Genomic DNA, 25,322 nt, shown 5'->3' on the forward strand with positions numbered 1-25,322 from the left:
ACATACCATGCATAACTTGTAATGGCCTAGGGGGAAGGAATATCTCAACTCCCCCATGCCTGGCGGTATAAATGAGTCTTGAGTAGTTTACGAAAGACAGGGAGGGTGGGGGCAGTTCTAATCTCCGGGGGGGAGTTGGTTCCAGAGGGCCGGGGCCGCCACAGAGAAGGCTCTTCCCCTGGGGCCTGCCAAACGAAATTGTTCAGTCGACGGGACCCGGAGAAGGCCAACTCTGTGGGACCTTATCGGTCGCTGGGATTCGTGCGGTAGCAGGCGGTTCCGGAGGTAATCTGGTCCATTGCCATGTAGGGCTTTAAAGGTCATGACCAACACTTTGAATTGTGACCAGAAACTGATCGGCAGCCAATGCAAGCCACGGAGTGTTGAAGAAACGTGGGCGAATCTTGGAAGCCCCACGATGGCTCTCACGGCTGCGTTCTGCACGATCTGAAGTTTCCGAACACTTTTCAAAGGTAGCCCCATGTAGAGAGCGTTGCAGTAGTCGAGCCTTGAGGTGATGAGGGCATGAGTGACTGTGAGCAGTGACTCCCGGTCCAAATAGGGCCGCAACTGGTGCACCATGCGAACCAGGGCAAACGGCCCCCTCGCCACAGCCGAAAGATGATGTTCCAATGTCAGCTGTGGATCGAGGAGGACGCCCAAGTTGCGCACCCTCTCTGAGGGGGTCAGTAGTTCCACCCCCAGGGTAATGGACGGACAGATGGAATTGTCCTTGGGAGGCAAGACCCACAGCCACTCCGTCTTATCAGGGTTGAGTTTGAGTTTGTCATCCAGGCCTCAACAGCCTCCAGGCACCGGCACATCACTTCCACTGCTTCGTTGATAAGTGTAATATACACAAGTGTAGGATGAAACATATTGCTAAGATCGTTTTTGAAATAAAAGCCTTTTTTTTTAAAAAGTAACACAATTTATGTTTCTAAGTGAGAAATAAATTTTACCCCATTATCAGTTAACCAGTTATCAAGCGTCAAAATGTTGATCAGGCATCAGCTAAAAGAGGCTGCAATGCTCATAAGTGTGAAAAATAGTCATAAGTCAATGACATTGCAACTTTGAACGGTCACTAAATGGACTGTTGTAAGTCGACAGTAATTGGACTAGTATCATTCTTTAGCAAGACAATGTAGATCACGGGTCCTAAAACTTGGCAACTTTAAGACTCGTGGACTTCAACTCCCAGAATTCATAGCTGCCTGGAGATTTTGGGGAGTTGAAGTCCACAAGTCTTAAAGTTGCCGATTTTGGGGGACCCCTAATGTAGATAAAAAGTTTTTTTTAAACCTCCAAAAGTTTTTTAACTTCTAAAAAAAACCTCTCCGGGGTGGGGGGTGTTGGTATACGTTGGCAGGGCAAAACATTACAATAATAGATTATTTTGATTAGGTGATTTATGGATTTGCTGATCAAAGAGGGCCGAATGTGGGAAGAAGGGAAAGATATTTTAAAATTTTAAACAGGGAAGGGTAAGAATTTATTTACTTACAACTGCTCTATGGGGAAGGTGCTTCTTAATATGCCTTTTTTGGGTTTCTTTGTGACTTTTCTCTCTCAGATGTTTTCTTTTTCTATCTCTCTTCACTTTTTTCTTTCCTTCCATTATTTCTTCCATTCTATCAGTTTTCTGGCCATGGTTTTTTTGCTACAAGTTGTAAAGATGGAAAGGCGGCTTAAAAAAAATAATCCCGCCACTAAATGTTTATTTTTTAAATTTTCTATTCTATTCTATTCTAGTCTAGTCTAGTCTAGTCTAGTCTAGTCTAGTCTGCGGGGTGGCAAACAAATCTAATAAATTGAATAAATTGAATAAATTGAATCGAATTGAATTCTATTCTAGTCTATTCTATTCTAATTTCCCCTCTGCAAAAATGTTTGAGGTCCATACCCATTCCAAGCAGGGAAAAAAACAACGCCAAGTGACCAGGAAAAGTTCATAACCAAAGTATATTTTATTGTTACAGATCAAAATACCAGTAAAGCTGAGGAATGGGTGGTGAAACACATCTGGAATGCAGGATGTTACAGTGGGAAGGGGGAAACAGGCCTCGGGAATCGTTCCAGGGTCTTTCCAGGAAGAATTCACAAGTACAACGGCACAGAACTCGGGTTAATGCGTGGAAGGGGAGTGTTGGTTAAGAGGGCCGGACAGCAGAGGACAATGGGGTCTTTTGTGCAAAGCAGCATGAGGTTAGTGCAGTCTTTCCCCCCACCCCCCCAAACTCTGGTGCGCTCCAGATGTGTCGGCTCGCAAGCCCAGTGCTGAAGGGTGTCACACTACACATCTGGAGGGCTTTCAGACAGTTGGGAAAGTTAGGTTAATACGTGGCTGGGCTGTCAAGGCCCATCTCAACCAAGGGGCCCTCGATTTTGGAGGTTCCGCTCGGTTTCCAAGGAGACGAAGCGGGCGAGTGGCGGAAGGCGCCGGCCCATCTCACGACTCCTGGCTGACCTCCCCCTGCCTGGCTTCGGCCTGCACGCCCATGTCCTCCAAAATGGGGTTGACCAACTGGCGGAGTTTGTCGACGGCCTGGTCGAAGGCGGTTTTCACCTCCTGGAGTTTGGCCTGGAACTGGACCTGGAGCTCCTGGACGCGGCTGCTGAGCTGTTGACGGACCATTTGGCCTTGTTCGCCGATGGCTTGCTGCAGGGCCTGGATCCTCTCCTGCCCCTTCTCCTGGATGTTGGAGAGGTAGGGCTGCAGGTTCTGGCGGACGGCGCTGACTTTCTCGCCGGTGTTGGTCCGCAGCTCCTGCGCGTAGCTGCCCAGTTTCTGGCGGAGGTCTTCTGTGTCCTTGGTGAGGCGCTTCTTCAGTTTGCGGATCAAGAGGTTGAACTGGGACTTGACGTTGTCCACGTTGTGGTCGATCACCAGGCGGGCGTCTCGGCAGTATTGGAGCAGCTTGCCCTTGGTCTCCTCCATGTCGCTTCTCAATTTCCCGGTCAGGGTGGACACTTCGGCGGTCAGGCGGCCTTGCAGCTCTTGGGTGTAGGGGCCAAACTTGGAACGCAAATCGTCGGTGTAGACTTCCACTTCCTCCATGGTGTCGGTGATAAGGACACTGAGAAGACAAGGGGAGGCAGGGGTCAATTCCTCGGGAGCATCACATTTATTTATTTTATTTATTTATTAGATTTGTATGCCGCCCCTTTCCGTAGACTCAGGGCGGCTGACAACATAATAAAACATACTATACATAAATCATATAGGCCCGGGGGAAATATCTCAATTCCCCCATGCCTGACGACAAAGGTGGGTTTTGAGGAGTTTACGAAAGGCAAGGAGGGTAGGGGCAGTTCTAATCTCTGGGGGGAGCTGGTTCCAGAGAGTCGGGGCCGCCACAGAGAGGGCTCTTCGCTTTATATTTACATAGCTGTTTTATTTATTTATCTATCTGTCCATTTATTTATTATTTACTTGGCGTATTTTTCACACCTTTTTTCCTCCCTAAAAGAGGCTGAAAATATACAACTGAATGCAGCTTTTTTCGAAGCTTTCTCCCCCCAACTAGGTGCTAACGATTTTCCTAGCTCTCTTACCTTGCAGGTTCTTTCATTGTTACTGTCTGCAAAGAATGTTTTCCAAGCCTTAAGTCTTTGCAGGGGTTTTTTCCCATTGCTATAACTTGCTCCGAATGGTTCTTTCCAGCCCTAACCAGGTGCTAATGATGTTCCCAGCTCTCACCGGCTTGCAAGCCCTTTCATTGTTACTCTTTGCTAAGAATGTTTTCCAAGCCTTAAGTCTTTGCAGGGTTTTTCCCCATTGCTATAACTTGCTCCGAATGGTTCTTTCCCGCCCTAACCAGGTGCTAAATATGTTCCCAGCTCTCACCGGCTTGCAAGCTCTTTCATTGTTACTCTCTGCTAAGAATGTTTTTCAAGCCCTAAGTCTTTGCACGTTTTTTTTCCATTGCTCTACTTGCTCCAAATTTTGCTTTCCAGCCCTAACCAGGTTCTAACAATGTTCCCACCTCTTACTGGCTTGCAAGCTCTTTCATTGTTACTCTCTACAAATAAGGGTTTTTTGTTAAAAAAAGTCCTAAGCAAGGGATAAAATAATGTGCTGAAATTGACCTGACTAAGGACGTTAGCCAGATAAGCAGATTTTTTTCCCTATTTTCCTCCCCCAAAACTAAGGCGCGTCTTATATTCCGAAAAATACTTATATATTTATTTATTAGATTTCTATACTGCCCTTCTCCACAGACTCAAGGCGGCTCACAACAAAGGTAAATAAGAAATCTAACTTAAAATATACTCTAAACCCCCGATTTTTAAAAACCAATCCTCCACATTCATCTTTTCATACATTATACATTCAGTCATCGGCTGGGGCCAGATGTTAAAAGTCAATGGCCCCAAGCCTGTCGACAGAGGTGAGTTTTTAATACCTTGCGGAAGGCTGAGAGGGCGGGAGCAGTGCGAATCTCTGGGGGGGATTTGATTCCAGAGGGCTGGGGCCACCACAAAGAAGGCTCTTACCCACGGGCCCGCCTAGGGTGGTTGGTTTAGGAATGGCAAAGGACCAAATTAGAAACTAGGAGGCCGGGAGTTCTAGTTTTGCCCGAGGCAGGAGAATTGGCTGGGGGACTTTGGGCCAATCGCCAGGAGATTGTGAGTTCTAGTCCCACCTAAGGCACCGAAGCCCACTTCTCAATTCAATTCAATTCAATTTATTAGATTTGTATGCCGCCCCTCTCCGAAGACTCGGGGCGGCTCACAACAGCCCAACCCACCTCCCCAAATTGTTGTGGTAGTGGTGGACAAAACAGGTAGAGGAAGGATGATTACCAGCAGTTTTATTCTACTTCGTCGTGTTATTTATAAACATAACAAAGGCGGGATTAAAAAAAAAATAAGGAAGACACTCACTCCAGTTCCCGGCTGAGCTGCGAAGTTCTGATCTGAGCGGTGACGTCATCGGCCATGTTCGCGGCCTTGGTGACGTAGCCCCAGAAGGCGTTCACCGTTTCCTCCCATTTGGATTTGGGCTCGTCTTGGTAGAAAGGATTGGCCCAGGAGGCTGCGGACAAAATTAAGAGGAATAAAACTCAGCTAAAATGTCTCTATTTCGAACTCAGGGCCTCCATCCCTCTATAGTAGTTTCTTGAGTAAGTGTCAATGCTGAAGGTTCGATGGTGAACTTTGCAACAAACGCCCCCACCTTGCCCTGATTTGGGGTCCTCGAGAAGTTGCACCAGGTCCCATAATCCTGCATTAGCTGGGCATTATGGGGTCTAAACCCCAACACAGCCTCGGGGAAGGAAGGCTCAGATTAATCGATTTACATCTGTAGCAGGTGATCATTGGAGGGGGTCCTTTGGTGGTCTCTGAGCTTGGTTGCTTTCTTGCAGATGTTTCATAACCCAATAACATCATCAATGCTAGGACTGACATTGATGATATTCCCTAGCTGGGTCATGAAACGTCTGAATGAAGACAACCCAGCTTCGAGACCATCAAGGACCCGTCATTTCAACTCTGAGCTACAAATATTCTCCTTTATTGGAGCTCTCTTGGGTTCCAAATCTTCCTAAATCCGTACTTCAGCATGTTGGTCTTGTCAAACCCTTTCTTAATCTTTTTATAGAAACATAGATGATTGATGGCAGGAAAAGACCTCCTGGTCCATCTCGTCTGCCCTTCTTCTATATCCTGTATTTTCTCTGAATTTAAATGACGTGAAACGAAACGTTAATTTTAATTGAAATTTAACATTGATCTCTTCTGTGTATATTTTTTTTACTTCCCCAGCAAAATAATAATAATAATAATAATAATAATAATAATAATAATAATAATTTATTTGATTTGTATGCCGCCCCTCTCCGTGGACTTTAATAACTTTAATAACTAATAACAAAATGTATTTTGTTAACATAGAAACATAGAAGATTGACAGCAGAAAAAGACCTCCTGGTCAATCTAGTCTGCCCTTCTACTCTTTCCTGTATTTTATCTTAGGATGGATCTATGTTCATCCCAGGCATGTTTAAATTCAGTGACTGTGGATTTACCAACCAAGTTTGTTCCAAGGATCTACTGCTCTTTCAATAAAACAATATTTTCTCACGCTACTTCTAATATTTCCCCCAAGTAACGTCAGATTGTGCCCCCTTGTTCCTGGGTTCCCTTTCCTATTAAAAAACACTTCACTCCTGAACCTTATTTATCCCAGGCATGTTTAAATTCAGTGACTGTGGATTTACCAACCACGTCTGCTGGACGTTTGTTCCAAGCATCTACGACTCTTTCAGTCAAATAATATTTTCTCACGTTGCTTCCGATCTTTCCCCCAACTGACCTCAGATGGTGCCCCCTTGTTCTTGGGTTCACTTTCCTATTAAAAAACACTTCCCTCCTGAACCCTTATTTATTCCTTTAATCTATTTAAATGTTTCGATCATGTCCCCCCTTTTCCTTCTGTCCTCCAGACTATACAGACTGAGTTCATGAAGTCTTTCCTGATAGGTTTTATGCTTAAGACCTTCCATCATTTTTGCAGCCCCAGTCCCCCCCTGCTCCTTTATCTTCACAACGACACTGCGAGGTAGGCTAAAAGTTGAAATATTGCAAGCAGCCCAGGTTCTACTACACAAGCAGGACAAACCACAACAAGAAAACTGCTTCCTGGCAGTGTGTGTGTGTTTTTTTTTCTTTTCCTCCTGTGGTTAATTACAATGCCCTCCCGTCCTTATGCAGGATGCCCTCACTTATCCGAGAGCTTTGTTGTGGCAGGGAGTCCCAGAGGCTAGACGGGAAACAGGAAACAGACTGGAATGGAGACCAATTCAGGCCTGTGGCATTTACTCAAGTCTGAAAGTAGTTTGTTCTTAGACAAGTTTAGTCACAGATGGGTTCAAGCATGACTCAAATCCTGATTCTCTCGCAATTGACATGAGCCCAGGATGCTACAACAGGCATAAGGACATGCCAGTTGCTAAGTGTCTGAATTTTGATTATGTGACTTCAGGGAGGCTGCGATGGTTCTAAGTATGAGGACTCTTTCAGGTCATATTTTTCAATATTATTGTAACAGTTGTAAGTCGAGGTCTATCTGACTTAATGAACTCCATCTGTATAGTCTAGAGGACAGAAGGAAAAGGGGGGACATGATCGAAACATTTAAATAGGTTAAAGGGTTAAATAAGGTTCAGGGGAGAAGTGTTTTTAATAGGAAAGTGAATCCAAGAACAAGGGGACACAATCGGAGGTTAGTTGGGGAAAGATCAGAAGCAACGTGAGAAAATATTATTTGACTGAAAGAGTTGTAGATGCTTGGAACAAACATCCAGCAGACGTGGTTGCTAAATCCACAGTAACATGAATTTAAACATAGATCCATCCTAAGATAAAATGCAGGAAATAGTACAAGGGCAGACTAGATGGACCATGAGGTCTTTTTCTGCCGTCAATCTTCTGTTTCTATCTAAACTCCATCTTTCATTAAAAAAAGGGTGGGGATGGATATATGCCATACACAATATCTTCACTGGCTTCCCACAAACTACTCAACCTTATCTCAGTGTGGGAAAATGATCCTCTCTGGATCAAAGCAGGCGTTAGAAGAAGATAGAATAACAAAGATGGGAGGGACCTTGGAGGTCATCTAGTCCAACCCACTCCCCAGCTCAAGGAGGAGACCCTGCATCATTTCTGACAGGTGTCAATCCAGTCTATTCTCAAAAGCCTCCAGGGTTGGAGCTCTCACAAACTTCCAAAGGCAACTTCTGTCCCACGAGTTGATTTTTTCTCACTGTCAGAAAATTTCTCCTTTTATTTTCAGGTTTGAATCTCTCCTTGATCGGTTTCCATCCATTATTCCTTGTCTGGCCTTCGGGTAATTTGGAAAACAGGGTTCGGCCCCTCCAGTGTTTAGAGACAAAGACTCTCAAACCTACGGAGATCCTCCTCCTGCCCAGGGACCCCAAATTTTTAACCTCTTTTTTTTTAAAGTACGTAGGGCTGGAAGCTAGCCAAGGAGAGAACCAACCTAGGACGAAGGACAAATTTCCCCAGAGTGAGAACAATTCACAATTATCTCCAGGCATTGTGGGTGCTCTCATTGCTGGAAGCTTTCAAGAAGACAAGATAGCCATTTCGACCGAAATGTTATAGGGTTCACCTGCTCTAGTAGCAGGGTGCTGGATTAAAACAAGGGTCTCCAACCTTGTCAACTTTAAGTCTTGTGGACTTCTTCAACTCTTAGAATTCCTCAGCCGAGAATTCTGGCAGTTGAAGTCCACCCAAGTCTTAAAAGTTGCCAAGGTTGGAGATCCCTGAAGATCCTTTCCTGCCTGGATTATTCTTCTTTTCAGAGAACTCAGAAGCTACCCTGCCACTATCTATAGAAGCTCCACCACTGTGAAGGAGAGGCATCGTCTACATGCCAACGACTTTCAAGAGAACCAAAACGGGGTCGATAAAACAGACCACTTACCATATTTTTCGGAGTATAAGGCACACCTGTTTCCTCCCTAAAAGATGCTGATAACTTGGGCGCATCTTATACTCTGAATGTAGCTTTTTTCCCCCAGCACTAATTAGCTGCTAACAATCTTCCCATCTCTTACCTTGCAGGTTCTTTCATTGTTTCCCTCTGCAAAGAATGTTTTCCAAGCCCTAAGTGTTTGCAGGGTCTTTCCCATTTCTCTAACTTGCTCCGAATAAGTTTCTCTTCAGCCCTAACCAGGTGCTAACAATGTTCCCATCTCTTACCAGCTTGCAAGCTCTTTCATTATTACTCTCTGCAAAGAATATTTGCCAAATCTTTTCAGGGTTTTTTCCATTGCTCTACTTGCTCCGAATGTTTCTTTCCAGGTGCTAACGATGTTCCCAGCTCTATACTAGCTCGCAAGCTTTTTCATTGTTACTCTCTCTGAATAAAGTTTTTTTAAGCCCTGGGGATAAAATAATATGCTGGCTGAGGATGCTAGCCGGATGAATACCTGGTAAGCAGATCCTTTTCCCTATTTTCCTCCCCAAAACCTAAGGTGCGTCTTATACTCCGAAAAATACAGTACTTATTTTTCTACCTCTCCGCTTTGTAGAATTGCTCACCTCCCCCCAACTTGATTACTTACCACTCAACAGCCCAACGGCGAAGAGTAGAGTGAAGACTTTCATGGTGATCAGTCGATCCTTTGGGTGGGGGGCAAAAAAGAGAGAAGCACATCAGGTTAGGGGGTGAATTTAGGGGAATTGGGAGATGGGGGAGATTTCTTTTTCCCCTTAAAATTAAAATTTGGACCCTACAACCCCCAAACGTAGCCGTCCTGAATCCCATTGGTATGAGCTGCATACAAATATAAACAATTAATAAACAAATTAATAAATAAACTCCCCATACCCAGGACCAGTCAAGGCTCACCCCTCTATTCTTTTTTATTCTGTTCTATTATTCTATGCTAATAACCCACCAAGAAAATGTAGCAATGCCGAAAGTTTGAAACAGAAATTAGAATCTAAATCTTGGGTTTCCTTTTGCTTTTGGGAGATGGGGGAGATTTCTTTTTCCCCTTAAAATTAAAATTTGGACCCTACAACCCCCAAACGTAGCCGTCCTGAATCCCATTGGTATGAGCTGCATACAAATATAAACAATTAATAAACAAATTAATAAATAAACTCCCCATACCCAGGACCAGTCAAGGCTCACCCCTCTATTCTTTTTTATTCTGTTCTATTATTCTATGATAATAACCCAGAAAGAAAATGTAGCAATGCAGAAAATTTGAAACAGAAATTAGAATCTAAATCTTGGATTTTCTTTTGCTAATTCAACGTCCAAGATTTAGATTCTAATTTCTGTTTCAAATTTTCTGCATGGCTATCACTAGCTAGAGCTACCATCTCCCCCAGGGTGTTCAACCCCTCCATCCTCCCTGTTTCTAACCTAGTTTGCAACCAGCCACCATCCCAGGGGGGGAAATGATGCATAAAGAGTCAAAGAAAAGACTCACCAAGTAGCCAATGAATTCTCCTGTGAATTCACCTCCCTTTCGGCTGACTCCAAGGAAGTTTGTCCTACCAGCCCTTCTCCTCTGCAGACTTATAAATACCCGGTTCAGCCGGAGGGGGTGGGTGGGGGCTCCAGGAAAGAGGCGGCCCTGGCAAGAGTCAGCAGCTGGAAGAACACACAAACACACACACACACAAAAAGTTTGTCATGGTGGCACTGGGGACAAAGTTTAATCTCCATCACCACTCGTCCACGTTGGCTTAACCCTGAGATCTCCAGGATAAAAAGAAAAGAAAAAGAAAAGAGGGAAAGAAACAAGAGTGCTTTGCACACCTGGGAAAGGTGTGCAGTTTCTTTGGGCAAAAAAATATTTGCACACCTGGGAAAGGAGGGAAAGTTTCTTGGCATACAAAATGCTTTGCCCACCTTGGAAAGGAGGCAGGTTCTTTTGCAGGCAAAATGTTTTGCACACTTGGGAATGGAGGGAAAGTTTCTTTGCACGCAAAATGTTTTGCACATTTGGGAAAGGGGGAAAAGGTTTTTTTGAACACAAAATGCTTTGCACACTTGGGAAAAGAGGCAAAGTTTTTTTTGTGCACAAAATGCTTTGCACACTTGGGAAAAGAGGCAAAGGTTTTTTGCACACAAAATGCTTTACACACCTGGGAAAGGAGGCCTTTTCCGGGATGTCAGGAGACACACATACCTGGGCATTTTTCTTCTTATTCCCCCTGTGATATTGGCTGTGTTTGTTTGATTGTTATTTTATTTATTTGTATTTATTTGCTATACTCAATTATTCAATCGGTACACAGCCTGATGCCTGACTAAAAACAAACCAACAAAACTGAGAGCTAGTTTGGTCGGACGGTGAAAAAAGTGCTTTTTCAAAAGGCAACTGGACTTTCTGTTTTTCCCTTGAAGATGTTTCACTTCTCATCCAAAGGAGTTCGGCTCTGACTGAAGAAGAAGCATCCTAAAGTTTGTGACCACAGTGGCAACCACCATGTGATTGTGTATATGTGCGTGCGAGCGTTTTTAAAGTTTAAATCAGTTTCCGGTCACAATTCAAAGTGTTGGTTATGACCTATAAAGCCCTTCATGGCATCGGACCAGGTTATCTCCGGGACCGCCTTCTGCCGCATGAATCCCAGCGACCAATTAGGTCCCACAGAGTTGGCCTTCTCCGGGTCCCGTCAACTAAACAATGTCGTTTGGCGGGACCCAGGGGAAGAGCCTTCTCTGTGGCGGCCCTGGCCCTCTGGAACCAACTCCCCCCAGAGATTAGAATAGCCCCCACCCTTCTTGCCTTTCGCAAGCTTCTTAAAACCCACCTTTGTCGTCAGGCTTGGGGGAATTAAGATATTCTTTCCCCCTAGGCTTCCACAATTTATGTATGGTATGTTTGTACGTATGATTGGTTTTTAAAATAAGGGTTTTTAGCTTCTTTAGTATTGGATTGTCGCACGTTGCTTTTATTACTGTTGTTGGCCGCCCCGAGTCTGCGGAGAGGGGCGGCATACAAATCCAATAAAATGAAATGAAATTAAATTAAATTAAATCTGCAAAAGAGAGAGAGAAGGGTGATGGAGGGGACATGATTCTATCTGGCTCAATTGCTCAAGAAGACCGATTAGATTTTTAAGTTGGTCAAATGTTATTGTTGAACAAGAGGTCACCAGGAACAAAATCTTGGTTTTAGGCTGCTGAAAATCACGGCCATTTGGGGTTTGTGACTCTGACTCACTACCCTAAACAGGGACTTTCTAAGATCCCTTTCAGGCAGGCTGCCAAGTCAACGCACTACTTTGCTTTGCAAAACAAAAATAACATGACAAAACCCCAACACAATTGGCACGAAGTGTCATCCCCCCCCCCCAAGCATCAGATGTTCTCCTTCCACAAAATTCCTAATTGGGTTGATCATGTAAGGGAGGGAGGGGGCATTGATTTAGCTGACAGAGCCATTCTTTCAAGTCCAGCTGTGTTTGAGGGTTGCACAAACACACACTCACACGCAAAAACCTTTATTCTACATGAGGCAACAAGCTCGGCGCTTTCTTTAAACCGGTGTTTCCCAACCTTGGCAACTTGAAGATATTTGGACTTCAACTCCCAGAATTCCCCAGCCAGCGAATGCTGGCTGGGGGATTCTGGGAGTTGAAGTCCAAGTATCTTCAAGTTGCCAAGGTTGGGAAACACTGCTTTAAATGGTAAGATTAGCACCCGAGATCTTTCCAGATATGCAGAAACTTGGTTGCAAGAAATACGACGTCAGCCACAGAATGGTCAACACCTGGAATGCTCTACCTGACTCCGTGGTTACTTCCTCAACCTCCTCCAAACTTTAACCTTAAACTGTCTACCATGGACCTCTCCCCCCATTCCTAAGAGGTCCGTAAAAGGAGTAGGCATAAGCCCACCAGAGTGCCTACAATCCCTGTTTAACCATCCCCATTTATTTGTATTTATTTCCTTTGTTCATGTCCATGTTCATATTTATACCGGCTATCTTACACATGACCGACAAACTAACTGAATAAATTAGTAATAAATAAATTAGTAGAACAAGAAGTAATGGGTGGAAACTAAACAAGGAGAGAAGAAACTTAGAACTACCTACGGCACCGCCTTCTGCCACATGAATCCCAGCGACCGATAAGGTCCCACAGAGTTGGCCTTCCCCGGGTCCCGTCAACAAAACAATGCCGCTTGGCGGGACCCAGGGGAAGAGCCTTCTCTGTGGCGACCCCGACCCTCTGAAATCAACTCCCCCCAGAGATTAGAACTGCCCCCAACCTCCTTGCCTTTTGCAAACTCCTAAAAACCCACCTTTGTCGCCAGGCATGGGGAAATTGATTCCCTTTGGCTGCTCCATTTTATGAATGGTTTGTTTGGGTTGTATGATTGTTTTTAATTAAGGGTTTTAAAACTGTTTTTGCTTTTAACATTGGATGTGTATATTGTATTGCTGTTGTGAGCTGCTCCGAGTCCTCGGACAGGGGCGGCATACAAATCTATTATTATTATTATTATTATTATTATTATTATTATTATTATTATTATACATCACGCAGTCCTAGGTGCTTGGGAAGTGCCCGACTGGTGATGAAATACGAATTATTATTATTATTATTATTGTTGTTGTTGTTGTTATACAGTGTATAAGTGAACGAGAACGGAAAGAGTTTTAGGGGTGGCAATTTGTACAAATAAAACATTAGATAAGCAACCATAAAAAGTAACGATAGTTTTGATGTCATCAGGCTGCCCACAATTCTGTTCTTAAAAGGGCGGCTGTACAAATCTCTCCCATAAAATAAATACAAATAAAAAGATGTACAGGCAAGGGTTCACAGCTGGCTTGTGAAAGCGAAGGCTGTCCAGCTCATTAAAAATAAGTTTCATTCATCCATCTGTAGCCATTAATTCAGGATCACAAGAGGCTGTTTTAGAAATGTTCTCCCCGAAGGATGGAATTGCCTCCAGCGACCTCTTGGTGTTTCTGAAAAGAGTTCCCTTCTCCTTTCAGATTTTGCCCTGAAGTAACCTGGCTTAACACTGCAAACAAAGTTCAGGATGATTTGATCAGGGTTGATAGTGACATCTGGAAAAATAGCTTTAAGGGTTGTTTTTTTTTCTTGGAGAAGATAAGCAAACCGAGTGGGCTTTTCGCCATCTCTGGCTGAGAACAGCCTGAAGCTACAAAGTTAGTTCTTTGTTTAGACAGGAGCTTCCCTTGTCTTGCATTTAATAATTGTTTTGTAAGTTGATGTTTTACAAAGTTTAGGGCAACAACAAGCCTGGGGTAACAAACTCTCTCCTTTTCCAGGCTGAGTGGAAAAAATAATAATAATTGCAAATGTCTTGGAAAGGAGAAACCAAACAAATAATTTTTCTTTCCTCTACTCTCCAAAGTCAGGGATAGCATTTCTTTTTCTTAGAAAAAAAATAATCTATTTTAAGTTTCTACATATAAAAACAATTTAAAGAAACAGAACATACAAAGAAAAAAAAAGAAAGAAAATGGAAAAAATGGACAGACAAATCAACTTATAAACTTAAACGACATAGTTCTGTGTTAGCAAAAAGTTCTGTGTTAGCAAAAACTTCAGAAGAGAAGGATTTAGGGGTCGTGATTTCTGACAGTCTCAAAATGGTGAGCAGTGTGGTCGGGCGGTAGGAAAAGCAAGTAGGATGCTTGGCTGCATAGCTAGAGGTATAACAAGCAGGAAGAGGGAGATTGTGACCCCACTGTATAGAGCACTGGTGAGACCACATTTGGAATAATACTGTGTTCAGTTCTGGAGACCTCACCTACAAAGAGATATTGACAAAATTGAACGGGTCCAAAGACGGGCTACAAGAATGGTGGAAGGTCTTAAGCATAAAACGTATCAGGAAAGACTTCATGAACTCAATGTGTATAGTCTGGAGGACAGAAGGAAAAGGGGGGATATGATCGAAACATTTAAATATATTAAAGGGTTAAATAAGGTCCAGGAGGGAAGTGTTTTTAATAGGAAAGTGAACACAAGAACAAGGGGACACAATCTGAAGTTAGTTGGGGGAAAGATCAAAGGCAACAAGAGAAAATATTATTTTACTGAAAGAGTAGTAGATCCTTGGAACAAACTTCCAGCAGACATGGTTGGTCAATCCACAGTAACTGAATTTAAACATGCCTGGGATAAACATATATCCATTGTAAGATAAAACACAGAAAATAGTATAAGGGCAGACTAGATGGACCATGAGGTCTTTTTCTGCCGTCAGTCTTCTATGTTTCTATGTTTCTATATAAAGCATTCAGTTTCTGCGGTGTTCGATATATGCACATAGAGAGTTATTTCTGCATTTTTTTAAAAATATATATGTTATGCCATTTTATCCTTTAGGTTAGTCTGAGTGCTTAGTCTGAGTTGTGGGTTTTAAACTGGGGTTTATATTTTAGATATTTATATTTTTCTTTATATTGTACACTATTTGTGTTTTTTATAGTGTTGTGAGCCGCCCTGCGTCCTACGCGATTGGGGAGGCATCGAATAAAATAAATGAATAAAATAAATAAATAAGAGTCTTCTGATCCGCTTTCCAAACTTCCCAAATTTCCAGGCAGCACGGTCGAGGGAACGCCGGGAATTATAGTTTTGAGACTACATTACGCGTAGCCTTCAAGGTGGGTGCCCCTTTGAGTCCAATTTTTTCAAAAACTTGCAAAGTGGGACCGTTGTTAAGTGAGTTCTGCCCCATTTTATGACCTTCCTTGCCACAGTGGTTGTTAGGTGAATCACTGCAGAAGTTGCAACAACATGGCCTTTTTTTCATACTTATGACAGTTGCTGCAACTCCATGGTGACGTGATCAAAACTCAAATGCTTGGCAACTGGCTTGGACTTATGGCTGCCTATGAATATCACAAAGTGTTGAATCTTATGACTCTTGATGAATGTACAGTGGTCCCTCTACTTACGAACTTTTCTAGTTAAGAACCGGGTGTTCAAGATTTTTTTGCCTCTTCTCAAGAACCATTTTCCACTTACAAACCCGACCCTCCGAAACTGTTACTGGAAAAGGCAGGGAGAAGCCTCCGTGGGGCCTCTTTAGGAATCTCCTGGGAGGAAATGGCCGGAAAAGGCAGGGAGAAGCCTCCGTGGGTCCTCTTTAGGAATCTCCTGGGAGGAAATGGCCGGAAAAGGCAGGGAGAAGCCTCCGTGGGGCCTCTTTAGGAATCTCCTGGGAGGAAATGGCCGGAAAAGGCAGGGAGAAGCCTCCGTGGGGCCTCTTTAGGAATCTCCTGGGAGGAAATGGACGGAAAAGGCAGGGAGAAGCCTCCGTGGGGCCTCTCTAGGAATCTCCTGGGAGGAAACAGGGCCGGAAAAGGCAGGGAGAAGCCTCCGTGGGGCCTCTCCAGGAATCTCCTGGGAGGAAACAGGGCCTCCACCCTCCCTGTGGTTTCCCCAATCACACGCATTATTTACTTTTACATTGATTCCTATGGGGGGAAAATTGCTTCTTCTTACAAACTTTTCTACTTAAGAACCTGGTCACGGAATGAATTAAGTTCGTAAGTAGAGGTACCACTGTATTTTATTTTTCTTTATGTACCTCGAGAGCATATGCACCAAAGTCAAATTCGTTGTGTTTCCAATCACACTTGGCCAATACAGAATTCGATTCTATTGATACAGGATTTTCTGCTTTGGAGTTTTCACTGGTATTCAATAAATTTGCCCGTGGACTAAAAAAAAAATTCAAAAAAAAGATATGCTTTTGAAGGATGGATGCCAAAGTGCCATAAAACATTATCAGTTGCCCAGACCTAACGTGGCACTTACTTGCTATCTCACCAGAAGGCAACAGAGTCCACAAATTCCAGCGATACAACTGGAAAATGCCATCCTAGGCAGATCCAAAAAGAAGGCTGCTATCTCATCGATTTCAACTCTCGTTCAGCAATTTTTAGGTCCGGGGTTCAAGATAGGTGGCCCAGGAATATGGGTGTGTGAAGGAGGTGTACCGTTTCTAAAGTTGTTCTAGTGACAGCTTGAACTCTGCACCAAAGGACAGGGTCGTTATTATAGATGTGAATAGAATAGAATTATTTTGTTGGCCAAGTGTGATTGGACACCCAAGGCATTTGTCTTTGGTGCAGATGCTCTCAGTGGACATAAAAGAAAATATAGATTTGTCAAGGATCATGAGGTACAGCATTTAAAGGGTAAAATAAGCAATGAAGAAACAGAAACATAGAAGACTGACGGCAGAAAAAGACCTCCTGGTCCATCTAGTCTGCCCTTATACTATTTCCTGTATTTTATATTAGGATGGATCTATGCTTATCCCAGGCATGTTTACATTCAGTTACTGTGGATTTATCTACCACGTCTGCTGGAAGTTTGTTCCAAGGATCTACTACTCTTTCAGTAAAACAATATTTTCTCATGTTGCTTTTGTTCTTTCCCCCAACTAACTTCAGATTGTGTCCCCTTGTTCTTGTGTTCCCTTTCCTATTAAAAACACTTCCCTACTGAACCTTATTTAACCCTTTAACCTATTTAAATGTTTCGATCATGTCCCCCCTTTTCCTTCTGTCCTCCAGACTATACAGATTGAGTTCATGAAGTCTTTCCTGATACGTTTTATGCTTAAGACCTTCCACCATTCTTGTAGCCCGTTTTTGGACCCGTTCAATTTTGTCAATATCTTTTTGTAGGTGAGGTCTCCAGAACTGAACACAACAACTGAAACAATCAATATTAATAAAAATCTTAAGGATACAAGCAACAAGTTACAGTCCTAAGTGGGAGGAGATGGGATGATAGGAATGGTGAGAAAAAACTAGTAGTAATAATAGTGCAGACTTAGTAAATAGTTTGACAGTGTTGAGGGAATTATTTGTTTAGCAGAGTGATGGCGTTGGGGAAAAAAACTATTCTTATGTCTAGTTGTCTTGGTGTGCAATGCTCTGTAGTGACATTTTGAGAGTAGGAGTTGAAACAGTTTATTTCCAGGATGCGAGGAATCCGTAAATATTTTCACCGCCCTCTCTTTGACTCGTGCAGTCTACAGGTCCTCAATCAAAGGCAGGTTGGCAGCCATTGTTTTTCCTGCAGTTCTGATTCTCCTCTGAAGTCTGTCAGTCTTGTTGGGTTGCAGAACCAACCCAGACGGTTATAGAGGTGCAGATGACAGACTCAGTGATTCCTCTGTAGAACTGGATCAGCAGCTCCTTGGGCAGTTTGAGCTTCCTGAGTTGGTGCAGAAAGAACATTCTTTGTTGTGGTTTTTTTAAATGATGTTTGTGATGTTAGGTGACCATTTTAAGCCTTGAGATATGATAGAACCTAGAAATTTGAAGGTCTCTACTGTTGATACTCTGTTGTCTAGTATTGTGAGAGGTGGAAGGATGGGAGGGTTTCCCCTAAAGTCTATCACCATTTCTACGGTTTTGAGTGTGTTTCAGTTCTAGATTGTTCCGGTCACACCAACTTTAAAAGCAAGGAGTTTGATTCTCAGCCACCAAGCTCTAAATGCCTGGACTCCAACTCCCAGAATTCCCCAGCCAGCAGGCTTTAAGATGGCTGGCTGGGGCATTCTGGGAATTGAAGTTTATCTATCTTAAAATGTCCAAGCTTGACAAACACTGCCCTAAACACTAATTAGCAAGAGTGAGAGCTGCTATTTCAGGGAAATGCAAAATTCAGACCTCTCGTTTTAGGTTTTCTCTTCCTAACTCATTCTTCCAAAATTGCTCTCGGCTCCCCGAAGGATGAGGAAATTGCTCCCCACTTTAGGCAAAACCTCTTGGTCCTGCCTGCGTCTCACATCTTTAATTCCTTCTCCCATCCCAAAAAATTTGTACCGAAAAGAAATTGTGTTTTGACACTTCATTACTTTTCCAAAAGACAAACTGCTTTGGCAACGGAGCTTTTTTCCGCTGGAAAGCGAATCGAAGAAGACAAAAATGTAATCAGAGATGCTTGGTATATATATATTTATGTCGGATCACCCTGGTATATAAATGGTCCTGGGTTGGGCCTAGAGGCAAAAAGGAGCTGTGACGTTCCTTCTATATACCAGGGTGATCCGACATAAATATATATATACCAAGACCGTCATATATATATACATGAAACACCAGCCTGAAGATGACGAGTGAGACCTCGTCGAAACGTCGCCAGAAATTTCCAAATCCTACACGGGAAGAAACCCGAATATACCAAATATATACATACATACATACATACATACATACATACATACATACATACATACATACTTACTTACTTACTTACTTACTTATTTATTTATTTACTCCAATACATAATACACATTGAAGAGAACAGATATTTAGTAATATAACTAAAGAAACAAATAGAAGAATATAACTAAAGAAACAAGTAGAAGAAAAGATATAAAAGTATAGGTGAACAAATTTGAAAGGAAGAAAAGATAAATGAGAGAAGGAGAGACAATTGGAGAGGGGATGGAAGGCACACTGGTGCACTTATGCACGCCCCTTACTGACCTCTAAGGAACCTGGAGAGGTCAATCATGGATAGTCTAAGGGAAAAATATTTGGGGTTAGGGATTGACACTACAGAGTCAGGTAATGAGTTCCACGCTTCGACAACTCATTTGCTGAAATCATATTTTTTACAGTCAAGTTTGGAGCGGTTAATAATTAAGTTTGAATCTGTTGCGTGCTCTTGTGTTGTTGCGGTTGAAGCTGAAGTAGTCATTGACAGGTAGAACGTTGCAGCATATGATCTTGTGGGCAATACTTAGATCGTGTTTTAGGTGTCGTAGTTCTAAGCTTTGAAGACCAAGGATTGATAGTCTGCTTTCGTAGGGTCTTCTGTTTCCAGTGGAGGAGTGAAGGGCTCTTCTGGTGAAGTATCTTTGGACATTTTCAAGGGTGTTGATGTCCAAGATGTGGTATGGGTTCCAGACAGATGAGCTGTATTCAAGGATGGGTCTGGCAAAAGTTTTGTAGGCTCTGGTGAGTAGTGTGAGATTGCCAGAGCAGAAGCTACGTAGGATCAGGTTAACAACTCTAGAAGCCTTTTTGGCGATATATATATATATTATTTTTATTGCTAAACAGAAAGGATGTGATCCTGGGGGGTTGGAAAACTCCCAGATTTGGTAGCGGAGGGAGAGTTACTGGAAAGAGAACAAGGCGAGATTTTGTTTGGCTTTTCACTTATAGGAAATCAGAAGGACGCAGTGACTTGCTTAGTTACACAATGATTCAGAAGAATTCTTCCCTCCCCACCCACTCACCCAAAACAGAAACTAGGGAGACAGAAGTCAAATCAAGAATCCATTCAGAGCAATGAGTTTAGTTTTTACCATGTGCCTTGGTCGGTGAGAACAGCCTCCCCTTCTCGGCTCCTTCTGGGGGGGTCTTGGAGTCCCACACCCATCATTCCCTGCCGAGGTGGTCCTTCGTAATCGATGTTCTAGGGCAGGGGTCTCCAACTTGGGCAAATTTAAGCCTGGTGGACTTCAACTCCCAGAATTCCCCAGCCAGCAAAGCCCGGTTTAAAGTTGTCAAAGTTGGAGACCCCTGTTCTAGGGGGTTGTTTCGGAGCAAATGGTGAGGTTTGGAGAGATACTTTAGAAGGGTGTGAATATTTCAGAGGTTACGTGCCTGACTCCTGAATTTGTGAAGGCTCAATCGCTGGAGGTTTTTAAGACATCCTTGGACAACGATTGGTTCAAGATGGTATAACGACTCCTCTCTTTGAACAGGGGGTTGAGCTAGAGGACCACCAAGGTCCCTTTCAGCTCTGGGATTCTAGGATTCTGGGTATGGTGCCGATGAGCTTCAATCAGAGGGCCTATGGCCTTCAAAAGTGTGTGGGATGAAACATGTAACCATTTCTTTCTTTCTTTTTCCTTCTTTCTTTCTCTCTCTTTCTCTGTCTCTCTCTTTCCTGCCTCTATTTCTTTCTTTCTTTTTTCCTTCTTTTTTCTTTCTCTCTCTCTCTTTCTCTGTCTCTCTGTCTCTTTCTTTCCTGCCTCTTTTTCTTTCTTTCTTTCTTTCCTTTCTCTCTCTCTCTTTGTCTCTTTCTTTCCTGTCTATTTTCTTTCTTTCTCTCTGTCTCTTTCTTTCTTTTTTTCTTTCTCTCTCTTTCTCTTTTTCTCTTTCTCTCTCTCTTTCTTTCTCTCTGTCTTTTTCTTTCTTTCTTTCTCTCTTTCTCTCTCTCTTTCTCTTTCTATCTCTCTTTCTTTCTTTCTCTCTGTCTCTGTCTTTTTCTTTCTTTCTTTTTCTTCTTTCTCTTTCTTTCTTTCCTTTCTTTCTTTCTTTCTCTCTCTTTCTTTTTCTCTTCCTATATTTCTTTCATCTGTCTCTATTTCACTCCCTATCTCCCCTGCTATCGTTCTCTTTCTTTCTTTGTGTATTCCATTCATTTTCTCTCTATCTTTTCTTGCTTGCTGGTTTTCTGTCTCTCTTTCTCCCCCCACCCTTTCTCTTCAAACAAATATAAACAACATGCCAAGACACACACTAAAAACAAAATGTGACTTTTCACATCAAATCCTGTTCCTCTTTCTACCCCAACGTGTCTGGGTCGCAGTGCCATCAAATGCCAGCCTGGGCATGGGGCAACTTCCCCAGACAGCTATACTTGGAATGCAGAACCACTGGTGGTGGTGGTGGTGGTGGAATGACAACAATGGCTTGTGACCGTCCACGTTAACCACAAAGATTACAAGTTTAACTGGAGCCCTTCACTTTTCAAGGTGGCTTAATAAGCCGATAACAGCAGTCTTGATGTATGTCAAAAGTGAAAGGAAGAAAGGGGGAGTTTAAATGAAGGGCAATGACCAACTGCAGAATCAGAATTGTTGAGTAATGCTGGACAGAGGCTAAACGATTGCAGGATTAGAAAAATAAGACCAACAAAGCTACAATAGATCAACCAGTACTGGGGCAAAGTTCTCTTTCATGTGAACAGAAAGCATTAGAGATGCATTTTCTAGGATTTTACAAGAGGGATGTGATTTTAAATACAAGTTATATATTGTTCACTCCAAAGTTCTTAGATTCTTGGCCGCTTCTGAATGTATGGACTTCAACTCCCAGAACTCCCTAGTCAGCATGGCTCACTGGGCAATTCTGGGAGTTGTAGTTCACAACATCTTAAAGTGACCACGATTAAAAACACAGGCTTATTCTAAAGTTTCTTTCCTGTATACCAGTAAGTGCTCAGTCACACAAACCTGGCTTGCTGGAGAGAATTAGAGTTAATAACTTATTTTATTATTTATTTCAATTCTTCCTCTTTGATTTTGGCATCCCCTGACATTGCTGCATTTATAAAAATTATTATTATTTATTGGATTTGTATGCCGCAGAGTCGGGGCGGCTAACAACAGCAGTAAAACAGTATATAACAAAATCCAATACTAAAAAACAGTTAAAAACCCATTATATAAAAACCAATCATACATACAAACATACCATGCATAAAATTGTGAAGGCCTAGGGGGAAAGTGTATCTTAGTTCCCCCATGCCTGGCGGCAGAGGTGGGTTTTAAGCAGCTTATGAAAGGCAAGGAGGGTGGGGGCAATTCTAATCTCTGGGGGGAGTTGGTTCCAGAGGGTCGGGGCCGCCACAGAGAAGGCTCTTCCTCTGGGTCCCGCCAAGCGACATTGTTTGGTTGACGGGACCCGGAGAAGACCCACTCTGTGGGACCTAACTGGTCGCTGGGATTCGTGCGGCAGAAGGCGGTCCATGAGATATTCTGGCCCGGTGCCATGAAGGGCTCTTTTCATTTACTGAGTGTGTTTTGTTCAGGATGGTGGTTGGTTCGTACATGAAAATCTAATTGTAGTAGCAATAGTAATAATAATATTAGGAATAATAAATCTGGTGAGCTGTCTAAAACAGTGTTTCTCAACCTTGGCCATTTTAAACCATCTGGTTTTCAAATCCCAGAATTCCCCAGCCAACTGACTAGGGAATTCTGGGAGTTGAAGTCCACATGGCTTAAAGTAGCTGAAGTCTAATGCAGAGGTCTTCAAACTTGGCAACTTTAAGACAATGTTGACTTCAACTCCCAGAATTCTCTGGCCAGCTATGAATTCTGGGAGTTGAAGTCCACAAGTCCTAAAGTTGCCAAGTTTGAAGACATCTGATCTACATTGTCTTACTCAAGAATGATATTCGTCCAATTACAGGTAGACCCTTGACTTACAACAGCTCATTTAGTGACTGTTCAAAGTTACAATGGCTCTGATTTATGACCATGTTTTACATCTTAATGGTCACCTGATCAACATTTGAATGCTTGATCACTGGTTCATAATGGGGTTAAAACTTATTTCTCACTTAGCAACAAAACTTGTGGTTGTACTTTTTAAAAAATTGGACTACACCTGTGTACATCCCACACATCTGAGAAGTAATTGTAGGTTGCGATATTAGTAAATTTCTGATAATTATCAAATGGATTGAACCCAGAGAGGGGTTGTATTGATTTTGGTCCGAACTTCTATTGTGTATATCTTTATTTTGATTTATATTAAGAGATTTTAATTGTTTTTTGTTTTATTGTCCTTAAAGTTGGATAGACATCTGAACCATTTCTCCCAGGCCTTGTAGAACTGTGAATCATTTTTGTTTTGAATTTCCATTGTTAATTTTGATAGTTCGGCGCATTCCATAATTTTACTAATGATGGTTAAATTTGTCGGTGTGTCTTCTTTTTTGTGCATATGTTAATCTGGCGGCCGTTGGTATTTGAATAATAAGGTATCTGTCTTCTTTACTTAGTTTCTGTCTAAAAATGCCCAGAAGGAATAGTTCTGGTTTAGTTATTATCTTTGTCAATATGACTTGGTCCATTATTTTTTTAATTTGTGTCCAAAATTTTTGGGCGTATGTACAAGTCCACCACATATGATAGTATGTTCCCTGGTTTTTTTAACATTTCCAGCATGAAGATGATACGTTTGGGTACATTTTAGAAAGCCTAGCAGGTGGAAGGTGCCATCTGTATATCATTTTGTATAGATTTTCCTTGTAGGAAACAGCGAGTGTCATTTTATAATTAATTGCAAATATTTTTTTCCCATTCTGTGAGTCACATCCCACACATCTGGATGAGAGTGTTAAAAAAAACACCTACAAAAAGCAGTGGACTTTACTGATTCCTTTTAGCTGACTGCCTCCTTTTGATACAGTTCAAAATGATGAATCCCAAGTAATAAAATATGGGCCACATGACAAACATGTCCTTAGCCATCCGAAATGTGATTTTATTTTATTTTCTATTTTAATGTTTTTGATGAAACCATCTTTTCAAAAGCTTAGCACAAATTTCCCAAGATTTAACTTCTGGATCAAATTTCTCAACGTTGCTAGATAGCAAACTTGTTCTGGGAATAGAAGTCCACAAGTTTTAAACTTGCTAAGTTTGGGGACCCAAATTCTCACGCTGGCTGGGGAATTCTGGCAGTTGAAGCCCACCCATGTTACAGTTGTTAGGTTTGAAAACACAGGCCTCCTCTTTAAAAAAATTAAGGATTTAAGATTTGTTTTGCTCCACAAGGGTCCCAAACACAGAATTGGCCTGTTGAGCAGAATTACTTATCTGTTGTTTTTCTTGGCAATCTCATTTTTTGGATAAATCCCCAGATTGCTAGCACAGTAGCACCTACATTTTCTATCCCCGAAAAATGTTATGAAATCAACTTTTCCAATCGAGATAAGACTCCCGGTAAACAAGTCAATAAAAGGAGTGATTCATAGCGGTCCTGAAGAGATTTTTAGTTGTTATCAGCTGATAGCTGGTAGATCTTTCTAGGTGGGGAGACATCCTGTCAGACAGTGCAAAAACTACACAACACAAGCACTTTTTAAAACAGTTTCTGCCTTGCAACGGGACTAAAAAGAGACCTGGGGAAAACCAGACTATTTGACTAAGCAAGAAAAGCCAGTTTATTTTGAGTTGTGGTGACTGGCACCCTGTTGTATTGCAGTTGTGAATAATTTTCATTGCCTCATTTTTCGTCTGTGAGGGTGCTGATGGCATCTTCAAAAGCAGAACTGGGAAAATCAATGCAAAATGTTTGAGGTGTTAAGAAAAGAGACCGACAGAATTGCAAAAATGTTCCCTAATATGTCCCCGTTGTGCTGGAAGTGTAAAAAAGAAATAGGTTCATATTATCATCAATGGTGGAGCTGTAGCAAAGTCAAGACATATTGGAAAATGATAGAAAGAATAATAAAAGAAATAATAAAGCAAGAGATAGAAAAAACTCCGGAATTTTACTTACTAGGTATAAACAAACAGAAATCACAGTCACTCATGCCCTCATCACCTCGAGGTTCGACTACTGTAATGCTCTCTACATGGGGCTACCTTTGAAAAGTGTTCGGAAACTTCAGATCGTGCAGAATGCAGCTGCGAGAGCAGTCATGGGCTTCCCTAAATATGCCTATGTTACACCAACACTCCGCAGTCTGCATTGGTTGCCCATCAATTTCCGGTCACAATTCAAAGTGTTGGTTATGACCTTTAAAGCCCTTCATGGCATTGGGCAAGAATATCTCCAAGACCACCTTCTGCTGCACGAATCCCAGCGACCGATTAGGTCCCACAGAGTGGGCCTTCTCCAGGTCCCGTCAACTAAACAATATCGGTTGGCGGGCCCCAGGGGAAGAGCCTTCTCTGTGGCTTATCTAACTGTCTTGTCATCATATCCATTTCAGCGCAGTCTAATATTTTCTTAATAACCTCCTCCTCTTTGGGAATATCTTCCCCCTTCCAATTTTGCGCATATACTATCCTGGCCACTGTCGTTATATGAATAACTAAATGT

At 42.4% G+C, this 25,322-nt stretch overlaps 1 protein-coding gene across 1 annotated transcript; it reads right to left on the reverse strand.

The window, feature by feature from the left end:
• Positions 1–1,951: 1,951 nt before the first annotated feature.
• APOE (apolipoprotein E) lies at positions 1,952–10,075 on the reverse strand. The gene is made up of 4 exons (XM_070764691.1): positions 9,981–10,075; positions 9,102–9,159; positions 4,891–5,041; positions 1,952–3,080 (listed from the first exon to the last, which is right to left on the reverse strand). The coding sequence occupies exons 2-4, from the start codon at positions 9,142–9,144 to the stop codon at positions 2,453–2,455; spliced, it is 822 nt and encodes a 273-aa protein (XP_070620792.1). The 5' UTR covers positions 9,145–9,159; positions 9,981–10,075; the 3' UTR covers positions 1,952–2,452.
• Between the last annotated feature and the right edge of the window lie 15,247 nt (positions 10,076–25,322).

This window comes from Erythrolamprus reginae, chromosome 11 (assembly GCF_031021105.1).
Source record: "Erythrolamprus reginae isolate rEryReg1 chromosome 11, rEryReg1.hap1, whole genome shotgun sequence".
Classification (NCBI taxonomy): domain Eukaryota; kingdom Metazoa; phylum Chordata; class Lepidosauria; order Squamata; family Dipsadidae; genus Erythrolamprus; species Erythrolamprus reginae.

Excerpts from the sequence above, each read along its gene's own strand:
- APOE (XM_070764691.1), bottom strand. The coding sequence starts at position 9,144 with ATGAAAGTCTTCACTCTACTCTTCGCCGTTGGGCTGTTGAGTG. Across the intron at positions 5,042-9,101 it reads CGCCGTTGGGCTGTTGAGTG|CCTCCTGGGCCAATCCTTTC; the intron begins GTAAGTAATCAA and ends TTTTGTCCGCAG. Across the intron at positions 3,081-4,890 it reads CAGCTCAGCCGGGAACTGGA|TGTCCTTATCACCGACACCA; the intron begins GTGAGTGTCTTC and ends TTGTCTTCTCAG.